The sequence below is a fragment of the Fringilla coelebs genome, assembly GCF_963513975.1.
Source record: "Fringilla coelebs genome assembly, chromosome: 3".
Lineage (NCBI taxonomy): Eukaryota > Metazoa > Chordata > Aves > Passeriformes > Fringillidae > Fringilla > Fringilla coelebs.
Genome location: NC_140030.1, coordinates 105,559,330 through 105,576,394, shown reverse-complemented (window position 1 = coordinate 105,576,394; position 17,065 = coordinate 105,559,330). Strand labels below are relative to the sequence as shown.

The window sequence follows — 17,065 nt, the reverse complement described above, 5'->3', positions numbered from 1 at the left end:
CCATTTCATCCCCTCCCCTTCCCCTGTCAGGCTCCCTGACCTGTTGTACACGTCCTTGCTGAGGCTCAGGGATGAGACCTTGACCTGGCGCTGGGCGCTGACCAGGCAATTCCTGGCTGCCAAATCCCGGTGCACGAACCTGCCATTGGAGAGGTGCTCCATGCCCAGGGCCACCTGTGTGCAGAGAGACACCTGACCCCAGAGAGCTGTCAGCACTGGCTGCCCTCCTTAGGGTCCCCAGCCCCAGAGCACTTCCAAAGCTGCACGGTCACCTTGTGTTTGGTAGTGAGCGGCTGTGGCTTCAGAGACTCATCTTTGCTCTTGGAGATTCTCAGAAACTGCTTCAGGTCCCCCTGGGAGACAGACAGCAATTCAGAGTCAGCACCTCCACACACTGACAAGGCTCACTGGTCCCTGCAGTGCCTGGATGTGGCAGGCCCACAGATCCTCATCTCCTGATCCACGGTTCCTGCCTGTCCTCCTGGTCCCTGCCTTGTACGGCAAGCCAGTATCTTGTTTCTGGGCCTCAGCTGGCTAAGATTAGGGCAAGCAGGCCAGAAATCTCCAGGTTTTTCATGTCCCAAATTTATTTCTCTCCTACAAACTCCAGACTCATCACAGCCCTTAGCATTCACAGTCATTCTGCAGCATGGAATCCCACAACTTAGCTTATATAGCTCAGTCCAGGACATAAACCAGAAATCAGGAGATTGTAGAGGACAAAGTCACTTCCAGGTCTTGCAGGAGACTCCCATTCCCCTTGAGACTCCTCCAGAGGCTGGGAACAGCAGTAAGCTCAGCCTGGTCTCCTTACACCTTGGCTGCCCTGTGCTGCCAGCCCATTGTCACACTTGCAGGTCCCACTCCCACTGCTGTCACATCCCTGCTTCCCTGCTGGCAGGGCCCTTACCAGGTCCACGTACTCCAGGACCATGTAGTGTGGCTCTGCCTCGCGGCACAGCCCCAGCAGCCGCACCACGTTGGCGTGGTTCAGCTTCCCAAACATCTCTGCCTCCCGCCGGAAATCCAGCTGCAGCTGCTCATCCCTCGTCTGCAGGCTCTTCACCAGCACCAGAGCTTCACCCTCACCATCTTCTGCACCTTTGGCCTTGGCCAGGAACACTTCACCAAACTCACCCCTGCCTGGAAGTGTGGAGAAGCACAGGGGAAGGCGGCGTGCATTAGGACAGCAGGTGTGCCTGACATTCCAGGGGCTGCAGTGCCCTCTGTACCCAGCACATCCTGTTTTCTGGCTGGGACACGCTGGGGTTTCAGCCACAGGTTTCCTGCCGGAGTGGGGACAAGGCCAGGGTGGCCCAGCATACCCAGGGTTGTGATTGTCTGCAGGTTGGAACGTGGAAAGTGCATCTTGTCGGTAGCGCTGTGGCGCTTGCTGGCCCCAGAGCTGCTGCCCAGGCTGGTCAAGGCCACTTCTTCCTGAATCTCTGCTGTCATTTGCCCGTTCTGCAGCAAAGCACCGCCTGCCAGGGAAGCACAAACAGCTTCAGCATCCTGCCAGGCCACGCAGTGAAAGCTATCCTGGGGCTCAGCCCCTCCTGGGGCTCCGACGCTCCAAGCACTCCAGCCCCGGGCAGGAGAGAGGCCAGGCCTCAGTTATTGTCCCATCTCTGGCAGCCCAGCAGCCACCCTTGAAATCAGATGATGAGCAATGGCTTTGGTCCCAGAGCCAGCCAGCCCCATCTGACCTTGTCTGCTCCACTCAGTCATCCCCAAGCAGTGGCTACATCCAAGCTACCATTGACAAAAGCCTGGAGGACAGCAGCAGGAGATGGGATGGGCGAGGCAGAGATGGAGCAGATGGACACTGCTCACTGTAGCCACAGTCTCTTGATACCCAAAAGACTCTCAAGTCTGACACCAGCTGCTGCAGTCTGTTGTCCCTGCTCCTCACTCACTCCCCAGCAAGCCTTGGGAATGTCCTTGGAAGTGCTGAACCTGTAAGACCAGCCCAGCCTGGATTTTAACTGGCTGGGTTAAAGCAGTGCTAGGAAGCACTATCCTTGCAATCAGCCTCAGCAAGCTTTCTGCACAGGAACTTCACTAGAAATTTCCCTAGCACAAACACAAGCCAGAACAGGAAAAAGTATGATTGCCTTGAGAAAATAGAAAACCCTGCATTTTACAGAAAGCTCGTAGAGAAATGACTGCATAGATGGCAAACCTTGATTTTGAATGTGTTTACTGCTTGGATCAGACCTGGTTACTAGGAAGTGGTACTTTCCATAAGATGAAGCAGGAGGTGGAATATATAGCAGGGAACAATCCTGAGCTAGGGTCACTCACACACCTCCAGCATCACTCTGTACTACTCCATTTCAGCTGCTCCTGGAATAAGCACTAGGCAAACAGCCACGCAACAGGAAATTTTAAACAACATTAAGACAACCCAGCACGAGGTAAATCCAACAGGAGTCCCACTGCCTGTGGTTTCCATCACAGGCTGTTGCATCACGCAGTGTGTGTACATGCCTGCTTACAATCCACGTGTGCAAGACAGGTACCAGCACATCCTGAGCAGGCCTGGCCACCGTGACAGGGACCATGGCTTTGTCACAGGTAGGACTGGAGCTGTAAACACTGAGATATGCTGACTTAAGAGCCATGGCTACTGACATCTGTATGGTCTCACACAGTGAAGTAAGATTTGCAAAGATAAAAGCCAAAAACCAACCACTTACCCTATAAATCAAAGCTGGATGCTCCTCACACTCTCCCTGTTTTTACACTCATTATCAGGACTGGTTGACCCTGTGCTGTCTGCACACATGACTAATCGTGTCTCAAGACCACAAGCTTGAAGCCAAGAGGATAACACAAGACGACCACTGCAACTGTGCCAAAAAAATCCAGAAGGCTGCAGAGTGAGTGAGCTGCCACTGAGAGACAGCACCAGCAGGCAGCAACAAGAGCCACTTTTGAGAACACACATTCCTACGTTCACAGAGCCTGGACAAGGCACTTGGTAACAAAGGGACAGGAGGCTTCATTTATGTGTCCAGCAGTCCAGAGAGGAACCAAGTGTAAGGAAGCTGCCTGCTTTGCCCACCTGCCTGCAACAGACACAGGAGCATCTCCTGGAGAAACAGACACAGGCATGCTGCCCTGAAGACACTAGCACAGCAATCAGTTCCCACAGCCACAAGCCTCCCCAAATGCTACGGCTGTATCTACAACAACAACAACAAAAAAAAAAGGCAGCACAGTCAGCCATGGATACTGAGAGCAAGCTCTCCTTACAGAGGATGTGGCTCACCAAGGACATGACCTTGGAAAGTAGCTGGATGGTTAGGAGTGCACTGATCCACAGGAAATCCATAGCAAAGATCTACTGCAAGTCTATGGAGAGATTAAATCTGCCTGGATGATCCTGAGGGCACTGGTGGTCAGCCAGGGAGTACCTGCAGGTACTTAGGCAAGTGCTGAAATATTTTGGGTCACCCAGCTAATGAGGGACCACATCAAAAAGAGGCAAAGAACCAGATCTTTGACGACTGTGGTGAATGGAATAACTCCACGAGAGCTGACAGCAAACACAAACGCACTTCTCCAGAGAGGCTGTGGAAGCACCAAAAAGGAGTGTAGACATCTGGGAAGCTGGGTCTGCTTTTAAGAATGAGGATGCACCTGGCAGCTAACCTGCCTCCAAATGAAGGGAATAAGAAGAGGCAAACTCTAGTAGAAAAGAAATATAATAAAGGCAGGCCAAGATAAAAATCTGAGACCACCTCAGAAACAAGTGAAAGAAATTCTTTCCCAGGAAGGGGATGCTGGCCACAGCCTGCTGGCACAGGTGAGCTGCCTGTGACTCTTCCACTGAAAGATGGTGACAGATGCAGAGCACAAAGCTGCTGAGATGCTCCTGCATCCCTGCTCCTAGGAGGTTCCCCAGAGCCAGACTTCTCTTCTGGAGGTTTGGCTCTACTCAGAGTGCCAATGCAAGGAGAAAACCAGGAGGCAAACCTAGCAGTTGTTTTTCCAGGCCCTCACAGCAAATAGCGTGCGATCAGGATGTGACTGTGTACTGGAGAACTGGGAGGGGGAAGATCTGCATTTATGGGGAGTATGAATGGGGAGATCCAGGGAATTAAGGACAGCAAGCTCAACTACACCCCACCACTCGCAAGTCCTCACTGGAGATAACAGAGGGAGTTCAGTGACACATCTTCCCTTCAGCACCAGGAGCTGCTGATGTCTGATTTGAAGAGGCCAGCAGAACACTACTATTTGATTACACTGCAACAGGGATCCTTCCCTCCCCTGTGGTCCCACGTGCAGGTGCTGGGATGCAGGAGTGAGACATGACTCAGCAGGCAAAGATGGCACAAGGTGAGGCTGGGATTCAGGTTTCACACTCACTTGCCCATTTCTCACCTGGCAGCAGGTCTCTGCCACCAGCCAAAAAGCACAGAGTGAGAGACCATGGGTTAGGAGTCGCCCTATTCCCTGCGAGCTCCCTGACCCTCAGGCTCTCCAGCACAGGGGCAGGGGGCTGTAGTGAAGCCCTCAACCTTCAGGCGTACCGGCCTCACCATTCAGACACTCCATTTCAGGCTCCTCGCCCTCGGGGTGCTTCTTCAGCCTCTTGGCTTTTCTCCTCTTCTTACAGTAGAACATCAGCCCCAGCACAATAATAATGTAGGCAACAGCTGCCCCCACTGAGAGCCCAATGGTCTGGATCATCTTGTAGGGCGTGTGGCTGGCAGGTCCCTCATCTTCTTCTGCTGCTGGCTTGTCTGTGGGGCAGAGAGCATCCAACACATGAGGGTGTAGAGGGATTTCTCAAATCCTGCTGAGGAATGTGCTGGAGGGATGTGAAAAGCCCCCCCCCCCCCCCCGCCCACTTGCTGCTGTGGCCACCTCCTCACCCAGCCACAGCATGCTGGGCACATCCCACAGCACACTCTGCTGCATTCCAGTGGGGATGCTGCTGGGACTACCTGGCAGGCACAACCAGAGCCAGAAGCAGGACCCAGAACTGCCAGGGATTCCAGGAAGTCATGTCCCAACCCTGGGCATCTTCCTTACCTACAACATAGAGGAATGCCTCCCGGTGTTTGATGTTGCAGCTGTTGCCAGCGATGCAGGTGTATTTTCCAGAGTCCTCGGAGGTGACGTCGTAAATCACCAAGGAGCCATTGGGCATGATCTGAATCCTGCCAACCACACACACAGAGCTCTTTGCAAACACCAATGGGCAGAGGCAGGCTTGGGGCACCTGCAGCCCCAGCACCCCCCAGAATGCCTCAGCCCCATGTCCCCAGTGCCATCCGCATCCATCTCAGGCTGTGCAACACTTAAGAACAGATGACTGCAGCTCAGTCACAGCTTGGCAGGCTGAAAGGAAAACCCTGGGGCCAGGAGAGTCCAAGCCCTGGCATGCAGAGTCAATTACGTGCCCACCAAGCTACGAACCCAGGATTGCACCACTGGCACACTCATACTGGGCAGGGATGAGAGGTACTTGGGAATGTCCTGCTGTGCCACGTGTCAGTTTGGAATGGAGGCTGTGTACCTGGGCAGGAGCTTGCCAGGATCCAAAATCTTGTCCTTCCCTTTCCACTGGATGTGCGGTACGGGGTCCCCCTCTGCCTGGCACTGGAACATGGCTGTGTGGCCCGGGTACACCGTTGTGGGCTCTGGCTCCAGCTTGAAGGTGACGTAAACTGAAGGCAGAGAGGCCGACAAGAACACTGTCAGCTCCTGGGAATGGTGCTAAGCTCCCACCAGGGAGCACGGCCAGCACGGTGGCACAGTGGCACGTGCCCTCCCAGGCTGCATGCAAAGCCCTGACACTCGAGTGCCATGGGACACAGCTTGGGATCAGGTCAGACACTGCTTTCTCTGCCACCCAGGCCAAGCCAGCCCAGCAGGAAACACCCCTGGCCTGCCACAGAGCCCTCACCTGCTACCACGAGCTGCACGGTGGCACGGATCTCGCCCTGCGGCCTGTTGGAGGCGATGCACGTGTAGTTCCCTGAGTCGCTCCTGCTCACCTTGTGGAAGGACAGGATGCCAGCATTGTGGCTGACGTGGGATGGCAGGCTGCTCCCATCTGCAGGACACGAGAGGATGGATGCAGCGGTCACGGGGCCACACTGCTGCTTCACCCACGCAGGAGGCGGGACAAGGTGAAGCTCCCGTGGTCTCAGGTCAGAAGCAGGCATACCACAACCAAATCCCTCTGACCTGTCTTAGTCCACTGGATGGTGGGTTTTTCCCGGCCCGTGGCTGAGCAGGACACCGTCACCTCCTTATCAAACTCCATGCACTGCAGGGGCTGAGGTGGCGGGGTGAACTTGAGCTTCTCTGCAACAGACAGAGGCGACGTTCAGGCTCCCTGGAGCTGGAGGTGTCACCCCTGCAGCCACCAGGGAGGGACGCGAGGGGCGGTCAGCGTACCCAGCACGTGCACGCGCGCGTATCCCTCGATGCTGCCCGCCGGGGTGCTGCTCACGCACTTGTACATGGTGCCGTCGTACACCTCCACGTTGTTGATGCGCAGCGTCCCGTTCTCCGAGATCTCAAACCGCGAGTCCTGCCCAGAGCGGGGGAAGGAGCGGGGCACGAGTGACGCTGTCACCAGCCCTAGGATTAGCCCTCGCTCGTGGCACTGCTGACACTCCACGTGCCACACCGATAAATACATCCCTGCTGAGACCCACATGGAGAACCGAGAGAAGCTGCGGGGACCTTTTTCTTAGCCCTGCCCCAAAAGCACAGGGCTGACCGCCAGCCCAGTGGCAAGACAGCCAACTGTGCACCCACACATCAGGAGGATGGAGCTATGACAGCAATATGGCCAAAGTGGGGGGTGACAGGGAAGCTGGGCCTAGGAACAAGGTGAGAAACAGCAGCAGCAGAGCAGGTGCCCAGCAGGAGTGCCCATGAGGGGTAGGGGCTTGCCTTGAGGCCTCACCTCAGAAATGGAGACGCCGTTGCGGTACCAGGTGACGGTGGGCTTCAGGGAGGCCTTGCTGAGGCAGTGCAGGTATCCTGGCTTGCTCTCCTCCAGCTGGCTGTCCTTGGGCATCTCCACCCATTTGGGTACCGCTGGGCAGGAAGGCAAGGGGTTACACAGAGCCACTCACTACCCCTCTGGCCAGCAGCAGTGCAAACACACTGGCAGTGTGCAACCCGTGGCTCAGCCATGAGAGGTGCCTCTCTGTATCAATGAGCCACACTGCCCATCTCACCCTAACCCCCTACCCAGCCCCTCTTCTGCTCCCACCCTTTTCAGAAAGTTTCCTACTAGCCACAGTGATGCTCAGCTCCTGTTTCTTCTCTCCAGCCTTGTTGGCAGCATGGCATGTGTAGATCCCTGCATCAATCTCAGTGATACTGGTGAAAATGAGCTGCTCTGCCTCTTGGTACACCCTGCCAGCAGTGGGAACTCGTTCCTGGTTTCTCTCCCACCAGACCTGGGGTGTGGGTATGCCTTGTGGGGCAGTGCAGGACACACGGTGCCCCTGGTTTGCTGTCAACACCTTCGGGGAGAAGGGTGCCATGTCTTCAATCTCTGAGAGAAACAAGAGAGCACAGGGCTCAAAGAGGGCAAGAACATGTAGCCAACCCACCAACACCATCATTCACAGGGGAGGCACCATTTAAAGGTGAGAGCACACAAACTCTTTGCTCCCCTCATCCAGACAGCAAGGATGAACCATTGCATGTATTGACCCGCTGCTATATTATCACATAGCTCCAGGGTGACCCTGGAGCTCTGGGACCCACTGCCCACCCTGTCACCAGCCCCAGGACCTCACCTGCCAGCCGCAGAGTTGCCTTCAGCACGAGAGTTTTCCCCCTCTGCCCGTGGCCAACGCATTTGTAGACGCCGGTGCTGCGAGCCCTCACCTGGGTGATCAGCAGGGAGCCATTGGCAAACACGGTGGTCCTGGGCACGTGGGGAGAGGAAGGGCTCAGTGGGCATCTCTGCAGGACATGGGCCACAGCTACAGAGCTGAGATGTCCTGCAGGGGCCCCTGAAACCAAGAGGGGCCATGCCAAGGCTTCCCACCATACGTAAACAAGATGGTCGGGATACATTCTTCATGGAGGAATTGAGCTTGCAGAAGTTTTTTTCTTGGTGAAGAGGTGGCTCCCACCAAAAACTGCATCAGCAAGCATGAGCCAGTTCTGGGAGCACACAGAGCCAGGAGGAGGGACAGAGGACACAAGGTGGCGCCCGGGGGCTGCCAGGCCGAGAGCAGCCAGCACCCAGATGGCACTGCTTGCTTTCCAGAGTCTGGAAGAGACACATCCCAGCTCCCGGATCACTGTCCCTGCTCTGCAGACTGCCCAATGCTTAGGCTGTCTGGGGCTTAGAAACACTCCTGGCTCTGGGGATCACCATGCACGTGGATGTGGAAGTGCAGGAGAGCCACGGGCCCAGTGACTCCTGTGCAGATTTTGGGGGCTGGGAGGTGTTCCCAAGTCTGGGGATCACCACATGTTGGCATCTACTACTGGGACACATCCCTGACTGTGAATTGCCCCAAATGGGCATCTGGAGCTTGAGCTTCCCTGGATCCATAGCATCACCACATCCGGGACTGAGAGACATCCCTAACTGTGGGTCCATCATGCATGAGCATCTAGAACTGACAGCCCCACAGATTTGTGTGAGGACAAACTGCTCCCTGAGTCCTATTCAGGTAAATGCCATGTACAAGGACCAAGTCCCTGCTAAACCCAAGCCAGTCAAGCTGAGAAACCAATCCCCACGACCACTCTGATGTTGCGTGCTTGCCCTCATGTAGAGACAGGGTTTGACCCCTCTCTCCTGGAACACAGTGCCCCTCTCCTCCCAGCCCTGCCCACATCACTGGGGTCCCTGTTACTTGGATCTGTTGGTGACAGGGTTGTCTTCAAAGAGCCATTCCTGCGTGGGTGGGGGCACAGCAGCAAACTGGCAGTCAAACATGGCCTCTTCGTTCTTGGTCACGATGAGGTCCTGAGGAACGATCACTGCCTGAGGAAAGCTCTCGTCTGCAATGGCAGAGACCACAGGAGGGTGAGAAGGACAGAGGGGCCTGTGGTGTCCCCACACCAGTCCTCTGGGAAAAGCTCAAAGAGCTGGGTGTGCCCTGCAAGCCCAAAGGAGGCAAATGTGCCAGCACAGCTGGAGTTAGGGACTCAGAGCCCAGGACTTCATGTGGGAGCTGCTCAGAAGGGGAAAACCCCTTCTGTTTCCAGCAAGGCCCTGAGCACCCTGATTCCTAGTGAACAGATCAAAGCTGACACTGGACAGCAAAATTCCCCTGTCCAGTTCCAAATACTCCTCTAATGTCGACAATTCCTACCCTCCGTAGGTCTTGCCTCCAAAGGCCAAAGGGCATCTACCCACACGGCAATGACATTAGCAAAACCAGAAGCACCTACGGCCTCCAGGGTGCTCCACTACAAAACAAGACAGCAGAAATCTGCTCCAGAAAGGCACAGGGGCGAATTAACACACAGACAGGGCTGGGCTCCAGCCTGGCCTGGATTCATCAGGTCTGTCTGCCCAGAAGCTTTGCACAGAGGAAAGCCACGCTAGCCTGAGGTTCCCCTGCAGCAGAGGGGAGGCTGTGAGCAGGGCAGCGTGACAGCTGGGACACAACTCACCGATGACATTGAGCGTGAAGTTGTTGTGGCTGCAGACGAAGCCGACGGCGCTGCGGGCGCAGCAGTAGTAGAGCCCGTTGTCATCGGGGCTGGCGCTCGGCAGGGTCAGCGTCCGCTCCTTGTTGCTGACAGAGTAGGAGCTGTGGCTCTCCGGGAGGGGCACACCGTCCCGAAACCACTGCCACGTGGGGCTGCAAGACAGGGGCGAGCGGGTGACCGGGGGCACGGCGCCGTCAGGGCTGCCCCGGGAGCGGTGTGCGGAGGAGACAGCCCAGAGATGGCCCATCGCCCTGGCTCTCCGTGCCCGCTGCTGGCCCCGACACAGACACGAAGCCATGAGACATGCAGCCAAAGTGGACGGGACACGACTGGGAAGCGACGGAGAGTGACTGCAGCACACCAAGCAGCTCAGCAGCTGGACTGTGACAGCCCATCCTTACTGTGCTCCTCGCTAGGCGGCTCTGGGGAAGCCGTCTGCCTTCTCCCGCGGCGCTCAGCACAGGCTCAATCCTGCCTTTGGCCTTCCCTGACTCTACTGAATTCTTGCGGGAGAGAGGAGGGGAGGTGGGGGAGGAGCAGAAAGAAAAAGGTGGCGGGGAAGAGGGAGGGGGATAGAGAGAGAGAGAGAGAGAGACCACACAGCCAAGGTGCAGGGGCCCCTGGCAGGGTCCACTCCTCAGGAGGCAACCCTTACCGTGGGTGGCCATCGATGTGACACCGCAGCACCACTGTGGAGGAGGGCTGGATCTCAGCTACGCTGGCCGGCTGCTTCAGAACCACACTGCCTGTCTCAATCCCTGTGGGATCAAAGAACACCAACACAGCTGGCTCTCCAAACCTACAGAGCCCAGGTGGTGGTTATCGGTGACTCACCGATAACCAGAGGAGGCAGCAAGGCCACAAGCATGCTTAGAGATACATATACCCTCAAGCCAGCGTGGAGTAAAGAGACACCCACACTGCAGAGATCTCACTTCGCCCTGTGCAGCTGTTCTTTGAGGGTTAAGGTGAGTTCTCAAAGGATCTGCAGTGCCCAGGACACACTGTGCATATGAAACTGGGACAGTACTGCAGCAACAGGAAAGGCGGCAGGAGAAAGCATCTCTGACAGCCTCAGGGACACCAGAAGACACAACAGAACTACAGGGCAGGATGGACACAGCAGCTGGAGAGGAATCCTACTTGAGCAGCCCAAGCCATCCAATCGCCTTCTGACCCACAGAAGCACTAGCAGACATCCTGGAAAAACTACTTCCAGCCTCGGGCCCTCCCAGGAGAATGCTCTTCCCTGTGCACCGTGGGCAGCCCCGGGCTGCAGCCCCACACTCACACTTGATGTTGAAGGACGCGTTGGCCGTGCGCGCCTCCTCCCCGGTGAGCACGTTCCTCGCCAGGCACTGGAAGAGCCCGGCGTCCCTGTGCCGATCCACGGCGGCAAACTGGAGGTTGCTGCCTTCCTTGAAGCGCTGCTCCGTGTCCTGGACGGGAATGCCGTCCTGCAGCCACTGGAACTCCACGTCCGCCGGCTCCTTCACCTCGCAGCGGAGGATGGCGCTGCGGCCGTGCAGGGCATCCTGCGAGTATGGCTCTTTGGTGAAAAGAATGCTCGCCTGGGTGCCCACGGCTGCAAGGCAGAAAAGGGAGGGCATGTTCAGAGCAAGGGAAGGAGAAGAATGGATCAGGTAAGCATGTGTCGCTCTCAAGGGTCTCCAGACAGTCAGAGCCGTGTTAGGAGAAATGCAGCGCAAAGCACATCTGTCAAAACTCATTCAGAGTTTGAACAGACCTGTGCTTGGATGCCAGCACAGCTGCTTTAAGCCTGTCTGCAGCAATCACTGGAACAGGGCTGCCTGAGCTCGCCACAGCCAAGGAGGGCCCTCTGCTCCCTGGGGGCAGGGGCATTAAGAGGGAGCTCCCACGACCCACTACTGAGCGTCACACTTCCAGCCTGAACAGAAAGGTGCCTTGCAATGTATGAGCCAGGAAGGCAGCCACCAAATCCCTGGAGAGCAAGCAGCTTCCTGGGCACTTGCAATGTTTCTTTGAGTGCTTCTTGTCCTGTTTTTTGCGATGCATCCTAAGTTCCAGCCTTGCATCAAGATTGTCCCTGATCAGAAACACACACAGACTGTTTCTAGGTTTTCCTCAAAGTCCCTCTCCTTGGGACTATGTCTCTGACTCACCTCCACAGCCCCAGCAATCACCCAGAGAAACACTGGTGTGGAACAAGGATTATCTATGTGAATAAACGCAGCAGCTGCTGGAACACAGCACAAGAGGATGCAACAGGGACACCACAAACTTGCGCTGGTGACTCAGCCCACTCGCAAGTAGAAGCGGAAACAACAAACTGCAGCAGCTGTCCTCGGGGTCTGGTAGTGGCCTGAGGGGCTGGAGGCATCTCTCTACAGAGATGGAAACCCCAAAGAGCCCTCCTTGACACCCTAATGCCCATCCAGGAGCTCGGGCAGAGTGCTTCCCTGGGCAGTGCCTGGCATGGCAGCTGAGGGAACCTCTCACACATTCCCAAATCTGGCTGCTGGCTGCCCCCAGCCAGCCCTGCAGGCGCTCTGCTCTGGTTACCAGCTGGAAAAGCAAGGGAAGCAAACAAAAGGCAATTCAGCACATGAGGATGACTCTTGGACTCTGTTAGCAGCACCATGCTCTGCGGGGAAAAGGGCCAAGCCAGGCAGATTTCGAGCTTCCTAGAATGAAGATGAACAAGAGCATGGTCCAAACAGTGTGCTCCCAGCACTGCAAGAGAAGCAGCTTCAGAAAGTGGTTGTCTGGGTAAGTTACATGAGCAGTATCAAAGTCCAGCTGAAAGGCAGCTCCTCTTTGGACACTCTGCCACATCCTCCTAGCTGGCATCTGTACAAAAGCCTGGTGAAGGAATACAATTTGACAACACATTTCAGTCAGACAGAGCTAGAGATAAGGAATACTTTTCCAAAAGAGATGTTTTGAAGACCATCAAATTCCAGGAAGCCACAAGAGCTCTTCCCATGCTGGAAAGCCTCTGGAGCCTGCTACACAGTGCAGGAGCCAAGACAATGCTGCTCATGGGCACCCCAGTGTCAGCCACACATTTTCCTGCAGGGCTGGTCTGTGCTCCCCTGCTCACAGCAGCAGCAAGGCACTGACACAGGCACTCAAACAGGGCTTCACACCTGTCCCAAACACATCAGCCAGGAGCAGGGGCTGGATTTTACAGTGACCCTTCTGTCACTGAATTCCTAACTGAATTTCCTCTGATCCCAGAGCTGTGAACTCTGAATTTGGCTGTCCTGACTTCTGCAGCAGAACAGCCAGCTCCATGCATTTCTCTGGAACCTGTTGATGGTCCCATTTCCCTGGGTCTCATGCTGAGCCAAGTCCCATCAGCACGCTGTGCTGCAAGGGTCAGCACATCCAGTGAAGTCTCCATGGGGAGCTGCCATGCACCTCCCCTGAAGGCAGGAACTATCCACCAGTCTGTGACAGCTGGCTCATGAACCCGAGATGAACACATGCCTCAAGGTGATACAACGTGCAGGAACATGTGTCACAACATGTGTCACATCAGATCTGTCCCAACCCGAGCACTCAGCAAGGCAGCAGCCACTCAAACACAGCCTCACTCAAACACAGCCATGTGCTCCATAGCCTAAAAGCTCCAGAACATCAGGAGCTGAGCTCACACCAGAACAGGCTGCTGGGTCAAATAGGCAGGAGGAAAGGGGAACAGAGCAGTCAAATCTGTTCAGGTTTGAACCTACAGGACCCAGGTCTGTTATTTTCCCCAGACATGCCTCAGGACACCAGGCATATTTCCATCAAACCACACCTGTGTGGTACAAAGGAGATGGATTTGTTCTGCTCCTAGAGTGTCAGCCCACTGATCATGCTAGTGCTGGAGTTTGTGATGAGACACCTCTCTCTGAAGGTGCAGACCCTGAGGGTATTAAGATGTTGTATTTTAAATACAATAATATTTAAGCTGTTATATTTTAAATCACATGCACTTCTAGCTTTAAATCATTGGCATTACCAATGTAACACCGAAGAGCAACAGAGCTGCTTTCAGCCCATCCCTGACAGCACAAGTGCACTTCACTCAGCACTGCTCATCTGACAGCTTCAGCTGCCTCATCACATGCATCCTGCTGCTCCAGCATGCCCCATGTGCAGGGAGGACATGGCTCTGTGGACAGAGGACATGATGGTGGCTTGGCACAAGTCCCACATGGGAAGCAGGGACTTTACCAGGTGTCAGGAAACACTGGGATCCAGCTCCCTGGTGAAACAGGAGGAGTTATTCACGTTGTTGCTTTCCATGCTGGGGAAATGGACACAGCCATTTCAGCTCAAGCAAGATGCCTGTGATGAACACCTCATGAGCACAGGTGTCAAGGCAAAATGGGATAAATAGAAGTTAAAGTGCAGCAAGACCACAAATCTGTGTTTTGTTTGACAATAGCATCCAAGTGCCTTTGGTGAACTGGCTATACACGCTGGAAACCATTGTCCCAACCATGTATCACATTAGGGCTGCAAGGAAAGACCAGGAGCAACTAGATGTGGTCCTTACAGTTTTGGGGTGGAAGACCAGAGGTGGACACAGCTTTTCACAGTACTTCAAACCAGAGCACCAGGGCCCAGTGTTGGGAGATGGGAACTGCCTGGAACAGCTGCACAACCCTGGCCCAGGAAAAGGCTGCAGTCAGCAGGGTCCATGCATCCCCCCTCCACCTCCTGGGCTTTTGGGACAGAGGCTCAAGGAAGCTGTGCAAGGAGAGGGCTGCTGCACGGGATGCCATTATGCCAGAGTTTGGATAAAACCTGTACAAAGCCAACAATCTCCACCGGTGCTGAATAAAGGAGAAATTTACTTTGTTTGTTCCACTCAGCAGCTGCAGGACCTCCCAGCTCTCCTGTGTGTGGCAGAGCCATGGCCATGTGTGGCTCAGCCACTGGAGGCTACCCCAGAGGAGAGAGCAAAGGCAACCCCAGCTCACACTAGACACCTTCCCAACAGTTTGCTGTGGTTTCATGAGCTCATCTGGGCTGGGACACATTGCTGGGAGCTGCTGAACAAAGCAAAACGATTCCCTTATGGAGAGTCACCTCAAAAACTACCCAGCAATGCCACATCAGCCTTAGCAAGACAGAGACAGCGCAGAGCTCTCCCCCAGCAACACAGCTGGGCCAGCCATGGTCCTGCAAAGCCAACGCCAGCATGGAGCAGTCCCAAATGTGTGTGCTGGCAAACATCCGGCCTCTGCACATGCATGTGACACAAGCCACCCCTGGCTGGGAGAAAAAGAAACCCTCCACACATGTTTCTGGACTGAAACTGTCTCAACTGTGGCTACAGAAAGCTTTTCAGGAAAGCTTCAGCCAGATTAGATAAACACGTTTGAAATGCAGCACACTTGAGAACACCCAGTGGTGTGCTACCCAAAGGAGACTCAATGGAAATGCAAAACCCTCCTGTTGAGGTAATAGATAAAGGTTAAATGAGTTGTGCAGGGAGGTTGAATTGGTACCTACAGGTCCTCAGGGTATCATTGCCACACACCACAAAGCAAATCATCTGCAGGGAGGGGACATGGACTAGTAGGATGCACAAGGATGGAGAGAGGAGCAGGCTCAGATCCCATCCTAGCTCTGAGATCATCCTCCTGGCAAAGATCTGAGTGCAGGAACACAGCATCCTTCAGGCAGCGGTACCCTCCACTCAAAACTAATTTCATTTTTTTAGGGAGGCAAATAGCAGCTTCCCAGGAAAACCAGTGACACTAATATACCTGCATTACCAGTCCTAGTTTCTAACAAGTGTATCTCAATTCACTTTTTTGTCTTGGGATGTCCCTAGGACTCAGCCATTGCTGGACTCCAGCCTGAGCACATGCAGAGCATTTCAGGGTGACAAATAAAATCAACAAAGCCATATCCAGGACAGACTTCTGAGCAACTCTACGAAATCAGTCACTGCTGTCTGAAGCTCTGCAGAGTTAAGTTTTCAATCCCATAGGATTGCTGGGAAGCCAAGAACTCTCCACACCTCTGGTAAAGGACACGCAAGCCCCATGGTAGCCACCCCCTCAAAGGCTGTCACAGCATTAATGCAGTGATGTGGCAGCAGACTCAGCACGGACTGGGAATGTCTTTGGGACCATTCTCCAGAGCCAGAAGTGCTAACTAGAACTCACTGCTTTAATGCCTGAGTGCCAGTTCCACAGGCTCACCTGGGCACACTCCAGCAGCCCAACACCACCTGGGTGCTGCAGAGCAACCCTGCAAGCTGAGGAGACCAGGCAGCACATCCCCTGCCCTGCTGGCCAGGCCAGGCTGCCTGCATCTTGAAACAATCCAAAAACCACGGTCTCCTTGCCTAACGACATCGCTTGGGAATGCGGCCTCAACCACAAAGCCTTCAGCTGCTGCACAGCCCCAGATTCCTGCTGAGTCCACAGTCACCTCTCTCACCTACAGCCCTGCTGGGGAAAGGCAGCTGGGAGCACAATGCAGGGCTCCACATCCCCAGCCCTGTGGGATATCCATGCTTCCATCCACCCCAAACGGGCCACATCCAGGCATGCCCAGCGCACAGCTCCTGGCCACCAGCTCCTCCAAACTAAAACAGCTCTGGACAAAGGACAGAAAAGGAAAAGGAGAGGATCCATTTCGCTTCATACCCAAGAGTTTACCAGTCTCTGAGACACCACAGGATATGAGTAATCCCAAAGCTGCTTGCAACCAAACCAGGAGCTAAAAGCATGGGAATGGGATTCGGGAGAGGGCTTTGTGCAAGTATAAGGTTTCCTGGTTTGGAAAGCAAGCCCAGCACTCTGGTGCTTCTGCAGCTTGTAGCCCAGCCCCACTCTCAAGCCAGGCCCCAGGAGCATTATTCTGCAGACTTGCTTCCAGGAGCACTTCAGCAAAATTCACCCTGGGTCAGCTCAGCCAGATGTGCAAGCCAATTTCTTTAATGCTCTGCACCTGGAACTGCAGCTTAGAGGAGCTACAATTCACCTCCAGTGCCCAGGAGAGCAAAGCCCAGAGCACCCAAACCGCATCCATCCTTTCTCCCCAAAAGGGAGCCATCCTCTTCCTCTTCTTCCCTGCCAGAAGGAGGCCTCAGACCTACCACAGCTATGCAGGAGGAGAACCTGGCTTAGAGGAAACAAAACTAGGACCCCGAAGTACCAAGGTGTGATGGAAGCAGCCAGCTGCAAAAACTGGCCCAGCCAGCTGTTCTGGAGAGGACATGACTGACCAGCATCTGTTTGGCCTCTCACAGCAGAGTGGAGCTCACATGCTCCCATGCCAGAGCAAGGAGCTCACTCACAGCTGTCCCAGCTCCACCATGGAACCAGCTCCAAGAGCTGAACGTATTTACACCACCAGCTCAGCACTGAAGGAGACAGAGAGCTTTGTAACACACTGCTACACC

At 54.9% G+C, this 17,065-nt stretch overlaps 1 protein-coding gene across 2 annotated transcripts in view; it reads right to left on the bottom strand.

Moving 5' to 3' along the window:
- The window catches only part of PTK7 (protein tyrosine kinase 7 (inactive)), a 34,789-nt gene that overhangs the window by 1,612 nt on the left and 16,112 nt on the right, over nucleotides 1–17,065 (bottom strand). The window contains exons 2-18 of one of the 2 annotated variants that reach the window (XM_084201965.1): nucleotides 10,958–11,251; nucleotides 10,322–10,424; nucleotides 9,628–9,818; nucleotides 8,862–9,009; nucleotides 7,785–7,915; nucleotides 7,271–7,537; nucleotides 6,938–7,071; nucleotides 6,421–6,556; nucleotides 6,208–6,327; nucleotides 5,924–6,073; nucleotides 5,534–5,684; nucleotides 5,047–5,174; nucleotides 4,542–4,754; nucleotides 1,326–1,481; nucleotides 911–1,143; nucleotides 273–353; nucleotides 41–192 (exon numbers count right to left, since the gene is read on the bottom strand). In XM_084201965.1, coding sequence (XP_084058091.1) covers nucleotides 41–192; nucleotides 273–353; nucleotides 911–1,143; nucleotides 1,326–1,481; nucleotides 4,542–4,754; nucleotides 5,047–5,174; nucleotides 5,534–5,684; nucleotides 5,924–6,073; nucleotides 6,208–6,327; nucleotides 6,421–6,556; nucleotides 6,938–7,071; nucleotides 7,271–7,537; nucleotides 7,785–7,915; nucleotides 8,862–9,009; nucleotides 9,628–9,818; nucleotides 10,322–10,424; nucleotides 10,958–11,251 — 2,788 coding nt within the window. The remainder of the gene's footprint in view (nucleotides 1–40; nucleotides 193–272; nucleotides 354–910; nucleotides 1,144–1,325; nucleotides 1,482–4,541; nucleotides 4,755–5,046; nucleotides 5,175–5,533; nucleotides 5,685–5,923; nucleotides 6,074–6,207; nucleotides 6,328–6,420; nucleotides 6,557–6,937; nucleotides 7,072–7,270; nucleotides 7,538–7,784; nucleotides 7,916–8,861; nucleotides 9,010–9,627; nucleotides 9,819–10,321; nucleotides 10,425–10,957; nucleotides 11,252–17,065) is intronic. The other variant, XM_084201966.1, reaches the window with a different exon arrangement.